The sequence below is a fragment of the Penaeus vannamei genome, chromosome 14 (genome assembly GCF_042767895.1).
Source record: "Penaeus vannamei isolate JL-2024 chromosome 14, ASM4276789v1, whole genome shotgun sequence".
Taxonomy (NCBI): Eukaryota; Metazoa; Arthropoda; class Malacostraca; order Decapoda; family Penaeidae; genus Penaeus; species Penaeus vannamei.
In genome coordinates this window covers 43,249,168-43,259,167 of record NC_091562.1, presented here as the reverse complement: position 1 = coordinate 43,259,167, position 10,000 = coordinate 43,249,168, and the positions used below count along the sequence as shown (strand labels likewise).

Genomic DNA, 10,000 nt, shown 5'->3' with positions numbered 1-10,000 from the left:
CAAGAATAAGGTCTGTCTCATAATCTTATCTTCTCTCCCGACGTTCCTTAGGCTACAGTTCATTACCTGAATGTCCTGCTGGACGCTGTTGGCAACGACAAGTACCGACGGCTGTTCGACTTGTACCACGGGTCTGCTCTCTCCATCGCGATCGACACCACGGGCTCCATGGTCGACGACATCGCAGCGGTGAAGGAGCAGGTGCAGCAGATCGTCGACAGCACTTCCGCCGAACTCTTCATCCTGTCGCCGTTCCACGACCCAAGTGCGTCAGTGGCTTGCCGGCAGTACTCTCCATCCCTTCTCGTTATCGGCCGCAATCAAAGGCAGACATAGTCGACATATCCAAATGCCCCTTTCAACTTCTTTATCATCTCTCTCTCTCTCTCTTCTCTTCCCGACGTAGCTGTGGGACCCGGACTCAAGACGACCGATCCCCAGGAGTTCATGGACGCCGTCAACGCCCTCCACGCCGGCGGCGGCTGCTGCGGCATCGAGGAGAAGTTCTGGGGCGGCCTGCAGGTGCGTGTCTCTGGGGCTGAGTGAAGGACCGGGTTTTTCTCTTGCCGAATGCTTACTCGGGTCAAGGGCTGTTACCAATACGCACTTTGCTTAACAATAACGCCAATTTTCAACAGAAGAGAGAGATAGAACAAAAAAATGCTAAAGAAAGAAAGAAAAAAATAGTTTCATCTAATAGATAAATAAATAAACTATCAAATAAACAAACAAGTCAACAAAAAATAAAAGATTTCTTGCTTTGCTTAACAATAATGTCAATTCTCAACAGAATAGAGAGAGAAAAATAAAATACAAAAGAAAGAAAGAAAGAAAAAGACCCTTTCTTCTAATAAATAAACAATGAAACTATCAAATAACCAAACAAATTAAAAAAAAAGATTTCTTACACTACGTACGAACCAAACACCTTCTCCCTCGTGCACAACAATCCACTGACTCGCTTGACCTTTGACCCGCGCCGACCCAGCTTGCCCTCAGCATGACCCCGAACTACGGAGACATCTTCTGCTTCACCGACGCCGGAGGAAACGACGGAGAACTGATGGAGGGCGACATCGCAGTTGCTCAGCAGCAGCACAATAAGGTAAGGATAGCGACGAGGATCCGAATGAGATTTTAAAAGAGAAAAGAAAAGAAAGATAGAGAGAGAGAGATAGAGAGAACAGCACAATAAGGTAAGGAAGCGACGAGGATCCTTGGGCGGCTTTCCGAATGAGAATTTAAAAGAGAAAAGAAAAGAAAGATAGATAGAGAGAGAGAAGGAGAGAGAGAGAGAGAGAAAGAGAGAGAGAGAGAGAGAGAGAGAGAGAGAGAGAGAGAGAGAGAGAGAGAGAGAGAGAGAGAGAGAGAGAGAGAGAGAGAGAGAGAGAGAGAGAGAGCAGGGAGAGAAAGAGAGAGAGAGAGAGAAATAGGGAGAGTAAGTGAGAGAGAGAGGGGGGAGAGAGAAAGAGAGAGAGAGAGAGAGAAATAAGAAAAAAAAAATAAAGAATGGAATTTGGAAGTGAAAGCATGCATCATCAACTTAAAAAGAAGCAGGAATCACCTACCTTCGTCCTCTAAACCATAGGGGCGAAATAAGGAACGATTTTATATTTTGAAAAACCGAAATATCGATTTCCCATTTTCTTTCAAGGCGTTAGAGCACGGACTATCCTAAATTCTACCCAGGAAAAGATCGAGGTCTTACTCGCCAATCTCCCTCTCTTTCTCCCTCACTATCGCAGGTCACCATCATCTACAGCTCCAACAACAGGGCCGGTAGCGAGCGGGACGTCCTCACCCACGTACCGGAATACCAGTACCTCGCAGATTCGACGGGCGGCTTGTACATTCCCTCGGAGAAGTTCGACATCGAAGCCATCACGCCCATCCTTGGCGAGGGCGTGGAGAGCCAGAGCGTAAGTTGGGCGACTGTCGTAACTTCAGTCATCGTGGGCGTTTTCAGTTCCTTTCTGGGCGTGTTTATTTGCGTTGTTCGCATCATCAGTAGTGTCAGCATATGTGCATCGTTATTAACAAGATGTCATTATCTTCTTTAATGTTATCTTTAACATCTTAGTTTTCATTTTTAACATGGCTACATTTTTACAATCTAAATGACAATAACAAATAGACAAATAAAATAATTATGCAGACATCACAATTTGATACAGAAATTGGCCTTCTATTTAAGGTATTTCTGGTCAGTCAACTATACAAAAAAAAAAAAAAAATAAAAAAAAATAAAAGAAATAAAATAAAAATAAAATAAGTGAAAATAAATAAATAAATAAAAATAAAAGTGCTGCGGAGTTGTGCATAGTCCATTTCGCTTTAAATCAAAGCATAATGCCACAGTCTGGTAAGGGGTGAGCTTGTCACATTCTAGATTACTTAAAACCATTTAAATCAGGCAGGTGAGATAATACAAATTCGTATTCATCCAATGACGTAGCGCGTTCATGGAGGAGAAGTAATACCAACATTAATACTTGTGAATATCCTATTAACCAATGCTTCTGTAACTAATTTAGAAGTAAGATAAGGTGTCTCGATTAAGTCATACATCAAGACACGATGGTTGATCAATTCATCCATTAGGGCAAGATTGTTAATTAAGCTATTCGAGGTCGAGATCGCTGATAAATTCACACGTCAAAACAAGATGGCAGATTAACCCTTCCATCCAAATAGAAATGGCCGATTCAACTCCCCATCGAGACAAGACCTGCCTGAGGAACGTTACTCTCTCACAAAACCCTCGTCGTCGCTCCCGCAGGTGGACGTGACGATGGTGAAGGGCCTGACCGGACCCAACGACCTCGAGGTTCCCATCGACGACTCCATCTTCGACTTCCAGGTCCGTCTCTCCGGCACAGTGACCGAAGCTGTTCTCAAGGACATCACGGGTGAGCCAACTTTACCTCCGTTGAGTCTTGTGCGTCGTGTCAGAACACCAGAAGTCCCTCCGTCTTGGGGACTTGTTGATAGGTCAGTTTAGGCTGGGAAACGAGAGATACTAAGATTCCTCCACCTCCAGGCACTGCGTACGACCTCACGGACCAAGCCTCCCTGGACAGCGACCCGAACGTCGAGGTCATTGCCTACAGCCCCAGCCTGAAGGCCATCCGCTGGCTGTCCCCTCGCTACGGCCAGTGGAACCTCCACACCGACTCCAGCTCCACCTACAGCATCTCCGTCAGCGCCAACTCCACCCTCAGCTTCATGGGCGACTTCTCCATTCTGGATCCCCGCCCTCCACATCCCCACTACGAGCTGGTGGAGGGACGTCCGCTTATCAGTGAGTCCACCTCATTCGATGGTCGTTCTGCTGTGGCATTAAGACGGAGGTCTGTAAAGGCACATATGCTGCTATATTCGCTAAGGTTATTCGGGTTCCATTGGCTGAATATACATGTTTTTTTCTTTTTTCTTTTTTTTAAGACGTGTGTTTCTTGTGTATGTATTTACTTCATTGTTGTTTCTGACTGCTTCTCTCCCAGACACGGTGTACTACATCGATATTGTGCTCGTCGGTTACCTGGAAAGTGACGTCACTAACGTAAACAAAGTTGAATACGTAGACAAGGTAAATACACAAACGTGAATAAAGAGCATTGCAAACATCTTTCAGGTGAAAGACTGCAGAAAATAAGAATATAAAGATTACAAATATTTGTGGCATAAAATAAGCCTATATGTTTTTTCTCTTAGACTGGATCGCTCCTCCGCACAATCCCTTACCACGGCGAGGTCGACGACGAGTTCTACATTCGATCAGATCCTCTCCCCGAAGAGCCCTTCTACATCAAGCTGTATGGACACGTTGGATCAGGTAGACACTGCAGTTGTGCCTTATATTCGGTCTTGCTCAGATTTCAGTTCTTTTGGCATTTGTTGCTTCACTCAGGCATTCGGTTCTCGTCTTTTCTCACGTTGCCATAAGGCCTTTCGTGGGACAGGATCCGGTGAATGTACCAGCATTACGCTACTTCCAAAACTAAGATTAGGCATTCAGTTCACATGAAAAAGGTAAACCCACTTCCAACTTCGAACTTATTCAGACCAATAATTCGCGAATAAGTTAAAAAAAAAAAAAAAAAAAAAAAAACACGTATCGAATCATGGAGCTTCAACCGCTCTCCTCGACCAGGCAATGTGTTCTGTCGCCTCCTCTCCGTGATCATGTCGCCCGTGGAAACCAGCGTGGGAGTCCTGGCGACCGCCGACGACCTCTCCGCGCGCCCGGGGGAGACCGCCACAGGGGACTTCATCGTCTCCAACTTCGGCCTCGACTCCTACTTCAAGATCACCGGCACGGACGATAAGGGCTTCCTGACCAGCATCACCCCGGACAGGTGAGGAATCCGAGACAGACGTGGCGGGGTTATATGACGTCGTGTCTTCAGTTCTGTTTTTAAGAAGGGAGAGTAACTGTACGTGTCTCCCGTTCTCTCGACTTGCAGAATATTCCTGAAGTTCAACGAAACGGGGACCGTGACCGGGCATTTCTCAGTGGCATCCAGTGAAATCCCCGGTACAGTCAGCATCATCACAGTCACCGCCCAGAGTGAAACCCAGACCCAGTCAGTGAACAGCGCCATCAGCCAGTTCCTCGTCCTTCCTCTTGTTAGTATTTTTACCGGTTCGATGACAAACACACACACTCACATCTATCAAGAGTTGTGCACATTTTCCTTCTTGGCCCCTGACACTGCCATATCCAAATGCCTCTAATTAAGTCCCGGTCTTTAGGTGACGGACGTCGACACCCCGATCTGCAGTCCCTCCTCTACCCCAGACTGTACAGGCTACAACCTCAATGGCATCTGCAGCGAGAAGAACTGGACCGTCAGTGCTACTCTGCAGGACAGTAATTCAGGTGTGTTATGCACGTATGTTCATGAGCATGGCATTCCTGGTTGCCATGTATGGCACAGACACTAAGACTGCATGACATACTAAGACTCTGCATGACACAGACACTAAGACTCTGCATGACACAGACACTAAGACTCTGCATGACACACTAAGACTAAGCATGCCGCACCAAGACTACACGACACACTAAGACTGTATGACACACTAAGGCTCTGCACAACACACCAAGACTACATGCTGCAGACACAAAGGCCCTGTATAACGCAGACACTAAGCCTCTGCATGCCACACACATAGATTCTGCATTCCACAGGCACCAAAACTCTGCATGACACACACACTAAGATCTGATCGTTTGAAGCTTGATCGATCCTCTTTCCTTCCCAGGTCTGAGCGTCGTGTATGCCAGGCCTGACGGCTTCCAGACAGATGTCAGCGCCTTCACCCCCGGAACGACAAGTGACGTCAGCGTCACGTATTTCGCCTCCTGCTGCACCACACAGGTAGACATCATCGGCGTCGACGTCCAGGGCAACATCGGGAAGTGCCAGATTGACATGGGCACTCTTGGAGGTACGTGGCACAGGAGTCTGCCATGCTGAGATTCGTCCTTTTTCACCTCTCGATCTGAGGAATAAATTCTTTCCCGTTTCTCAAGTTTGAAATGGAACGAATGAACTTTATATATGACATACTGATGATCTCGTTCTCGTCCTCACTCCAGGGTATGTGTTTGACTTCGAGGCGGTAACGGAGGGCGTGACGTGGGTGTATCTGCGCTGGAGCATCACGCCCACAGAGTACGCCATCCACAAGTACACTCTCCTTATCAACAACGACTTCACTGAAGACGTCCGCTGTCCCGATGTTCGTCTTTTCTCTGTTTTTTTGTTTTTTTTTTCTTTTACTTTATCTCTTTTTCCCTCCATCACGGATCATAAAATAAGTCAAATCAACACCTGGACATGAGGAATTTATCGCTAAAGAAGGCCGAGGAGACCAGAGAACAATATGGCGTCCGGTAATTCTTACATTTTCCCTTCGTTTTCCCTTCTGCAGTTGACTTGCTACCACAACGTCACGTACTTGGACGCGTGTTCGCTGCAGACGTTCAAGCTCACGCCCGTTTTCACCGTGAGCGGAGGAGACCGCGCAGGGGAGCCAGCTTTTACCGATGCCAACACCCTTGATAACGGTAATGTTTTGCGCATCTGTTCGTGATATGTGGTATTTTGCGGAAGGATGGTAATAAGTGTGATGATTCCTCTCTTTCCTTTTTAATTAAATTGTTCTTTCTTCTTTTTCTTTTCGGTGTCTTTTTCATTCTTCCTTTCTAACCCATATAGTCGTCTTCACCCCCCTCCTCTCTCTATCTCCTCTCCACGCTCCCTCTCTCACATCCTCTCTCTCTACCCCTTCTTCCCTCTCCCTCCTCTCTCTCTCTCTCCTTTCAACCCTCCCTCTCTCCCCCCTTCTTCCCTCTCCGCCCCCCGCTCTCTCTCTCTCTCTCTCTCCCCTTTCCACCCTCCCTCTCTCACATCCTCTCTCTCTCTCCCCTTTCCACCCTCCCTCTCTCACATCCTCTCTCTCTCTCTCCTTTCCACCCTCCCTCTCTCACATCCCCTCTCTCTCTCTCCCTTCTTCCCTCTCCGCCCAACCCCCCTCTCTCTCTCCTCAATGTCCTTAAACGGTGTCCATTTTCCCCCTTCAGAACCAGTACCTCCTACCAACGGCCAGATCCTGAACGCAACGGAGACCACAGTTACCGTCTCCTGGGACGGCGCCAATACCAAGTGTGTCAGCCAGTATCAGGTGCGATTTAGGATTTCGTTCTGTAATCCTGAGGGGAAAGAATACATGGACCTGAGTTTGGGATTTCGTTCTATATGCCTGAAAAATGGCTGATATGAACATGTGGCTGGTTCTTCGTCCCCCATTCTGGCTTCCAAAGCGTTTCCCTGGATTTTTCACCAATCTCCCATGTTAATTGAGCCCCTTAACAACTCTTATCTTATTCCGTGCACTAAGTCCCATGCTGGTTGGCGTTCTCCTGGATTCTCCCGAGGGACCTTGGATCACCGACAGCCTCCGATCTATCCATCTATCCAAATTTCCCCCTGTGGCTTGCATTCCCCCGAGGAACCTTGGATCACCGACAACCCCCCAATCCATCTATCCATAATTCCCCCTGTGGCTTGCATTCCCCCTCAGGGACCTTGAATCCCCGACAACCCCCCAATCCATCTATCCATAATTTCCCCTGTGGCTTGCATTCCCCTGAGGGACCTTGGATCACCGACAACCCCCCACTCCATCTATCCATAATCCCCCCCCCCCTTTGGCCTTTAATCCCCTCTCTCACCCGAGGTTTCTCTCCCCCAGATCTGCTACCGACCGTTCGGCTTCACGGCCTCCGAGGTCTGCGAGAGGACGGCGCTCACCACCTACAAGCTGCGAGGTCTGGAGGCCTGCGCGGCGTACGAGGTCACGGTCACGTCGCTGTCCCCGCTGGGCGTCCCGAGCTCCGATTCGCTCTCGTTCTTCGTCAACACCGATGAAGCGCGTGAGTGAGGTGGATGGGCGGGTGGTGTGTGGGTGTGGTGGGCGGGTGGTGTGTGGTGGTGGTGGTGAGGGGGTGGTGGTGGGTTTGGGGGGGAGGGATTGGCGAAGGGGGGGTGGGGGAGTTTGATTTGTTTTTGGTTCTTTTTTTTGGGGGGGGGAGGGGTTAATGTATGAAGAAAAGTTGATATCGCTCTGATTTTTTTTTTTTTTTTTCTGTTGACTAGGCTTTTCAGCTTATTTAATAATTGTTGCTCGTATTCTTTTCGTTTTTTACATTGCGTTTTTTTTCGCTTAATTGTAATAAAGTAGATGTTTTACTTCTTGGTTTACAGTAAAATCATCAAATACTGTTGCCTTTTTTCAGTAAATTACGAAACAAATCCAATACCGTTACTTTTCGGTTCATTGTAGAATTCCCAACACATTGTCACCTTTTTCGTTGAATTATATATACACTTTTGGAATAAAACACGAAGTTGAAGGATCACATCTATGTCCACAGTGCCCGGCGCCCCAAGGAACATGGAGGTGCCAGACATCACCAACGTCACGGCCACCATCACGTGGGAAGATCCACTCGACCGCGCCCAGTGTATCGACAGGTAGGCCTACGTATGCATAAAAAAGTGACAGTATGAACTTTATTCTTTTTATTGTAAAAAAAAAAAAAAAGAAAAAAAAAACGGGTAAAAACGGCTTTATAAACGTCACTTAATTCGCACTCGGCAACTTAGAGGTCTCTTTGAAATTTCATCCAGCTTATGAACCCTGTTTTACGTTGTTTATTAGTACGTATTTCTTCAGCGTTAACGGTAAGGCTCTGTTTTGTGCTGTTTATTAGATTTCCTTCGGCGTTAACGGTAAGGCTCTCGCAGGTACGTTGTCTCCTACAAAGAGATCGGACTCAGGACTTCAAAGGCTGTTCCTCCAGTCACTGTCTACGGGGAACACATGGTCATCATTCAGCCTCTTGAACCCTGCAAGAACTACACCTTCGACGTCGCTGCCATGTCGAAGTCCGGGTATCTGGGGCCTCTGGCGGAGAGGAATAAAGCCACGCTCGAGTCCGGTGAGTGATGTCATAGGAGAAAAATAACTGGGTTTATGGTTTATCGTTCTGTTGATTGGGAGAAAAATTTACTGGGTTTTGTATCTTGTTCTGTATTCCCGTGAAGGAAAGAAAGGGAAAAAAAAAACTGGCTTGAAACGTTGCTTGGACTCACGCATAGAAACGTATTGAAATCCCCCATTTATTGATCTAATTACTAAAAAAAGAGAGAAAAAAAACACAAAAAACCTTCTTCCAAACACAATTCAATATCTAAGCCACGTAACTACCCAAACACAAAGAAGAAGAAGCCAACCCTCTTCTTCCTCCCCCAACAGACCCCGTCCCCGTCTGGTCGCTAGAACTGGGCGCCACCACAGTCGACTCCATGGCCGCCACCTGGCAGTACTCGACGGCGTGTGTCGACCACTTCCTTGTGTGCTACTACGACGACGAGGCAAGTAGATAAGTTAAAAAGACTTTCGGCAAGATGGGTGTGATTATCTATTATTGAATTATTAGAATATGTGGTGACAGGGTGGATGATGTAGTTGGTTAGATGAATATTCTTAACTGTTGAGGGGAATTGCTGTATTCTTTTATGTGTTGCTGTTGTGAATCACAGAGGGAAAAGAATCGAATGATGAAAGGTGTTTCGTACACTGTGAGATGATTCTGTTTTTAGACATTTGCATTTATTCTCTGTCTTTCTAATATTCACGTATTCTCTCAAACTCTATCTTCCTATCCAATTTCTGTTTCTGTTTTTTTTCTCTCTCTTTCTCCACACACACACACACATACACACACACGCACACACACACACCCAAACACACACTCTATATGAATATGAGCGTCCATCCTCGTACATCCATGAATATTTACCTCTCTCCCTCCTCCCCCTCTCTCGCGACGCCCGTATCCTGCAGGAGGTGGGACTCACGTGCGAGGAGGTCTACGACAGCACGTACACCCTCTCCGGTCTCCTGGCGTGCACCACCTACCACGTCTCCGTCACGAGCGTCACTCCGTCGGGCTTCACGAGCGACAAGACATGGCAGAGCAGTGATACGCTCGACCTCGGTAAGGGGCGCAAGATCCTCGTGTTGTGGTTGGGTATCAAGGGAGTTGGTAAGGTCCATCACTCAAAAGAAAAAAATAATAATAAAGAAAAAAATCCACAGCACCGTGATCTAATGTCCTCAATTTCCTCCCTCCAGCCCCCGGAACGCCTCAGAACCTGCTGATCACCAAGATGACGGCGCACTCCATCGACATTCAGTACGATCCCCCGGTGGTCAACCCGCAGTGCACCGTCGAGTACGACATCGAGGTCATCGACCTGGGAGCGAGCACGAAGGGCGCCTCTCGCCGCCGAGAAGCGCGGCTGGACAGCATCTTCCAAGACCTGGAAGCCTGCCACGACTACGAGGCCCGCGTGCGCGCCACGTCCCGCACGCAGCTGCACAGCGACTGGGTCACCGCCTACGCCAGCACCTCCGCCGAGGT

General features: G+C 47.7%; 1 protein-coding gene across 1 annotated transcript in view; it reads left to right on the top strand.

Moving 5' to 3' along the window:
* Window positions 1-10,000, top strand: part of LOC113806365 (von Willebrand factor A domain-containing protein 7) — a 13,463-nt gene that overhangs the window by 2,663 nt on the left and 800 nt on the right. Inside the window, exons 6-26 of the mRNA XM_027357490.2 lie at window positions 52-265; window positions 407-522; window positions 989-1,105; window positions 1,746-1,919; window positions 2,780-2,909; window positions 3,041-3,301; window positions 3,504-3,589; window positions 3,715-3,835; window positions 4,154-4,358; window positions 4,467-4,629; window positions 4,756-4,882; window positions 5,269-5,454; window positions 5,606-5,748; window positions 5,941-6,076; window positions 6,593-6,693; window positions 7,264-7,444; window positions 7,946-8,045; window positions 8,319-8,512; window positions 8,830-8,948; window positions 9,421-9,574; window positions 9,712-10,000. The exon at window positions 9,712-10,000 is cut by the window's right edge and continues 800 nt beyond it. Of these exons, the coding sequence (XP_027213291.2) occupies window positions 52-265; window positions 407-522; window positions 989-1,105; window positions 1,746-1,919; window positions 2,780-2,909; window positions 3,041-3,301; window positions 3,504-3,589; window positions 3,715-3,835; window positions 4,154-4,358; window positions 4,467-4,629; window positions 4,756-4,882; window positions 5,269-5,454; window positions 5,606-5,748; window positions 5,941-6,076; window positions 6,593-6,693; window positions 7,264-7,444; window positions 7,946-8,045; window positions 8,319-8,512; window positions 8,830-8,948; window positions 9,421-9,574; window positions 9,712-10,000 (3,317 nt within the window). The remainder of the gene's footprint in view (window positions 1-51; window positions 266-406; window positions 523-988; window positions 1,106-1,745; window positions 1,920-2,779; window positions 2,910-3,040; window positions 3,302-3,503; window positions 3,590-3,714; window positions 3,836-4,153; window positions 4,359-4,466; window positions 4,630-4,755; window positions 4,883-5,268; window positions 5,455-5,605; window positions 5,749-5,940; window positions 6,077-6,592; window positions 6,694-7,263; window positions 7,445-7,945; window positions 8,046-8,318; window positions 8,513-8,829; window positions 8,949-9,420; window positions 9,575-9,711) is intronic.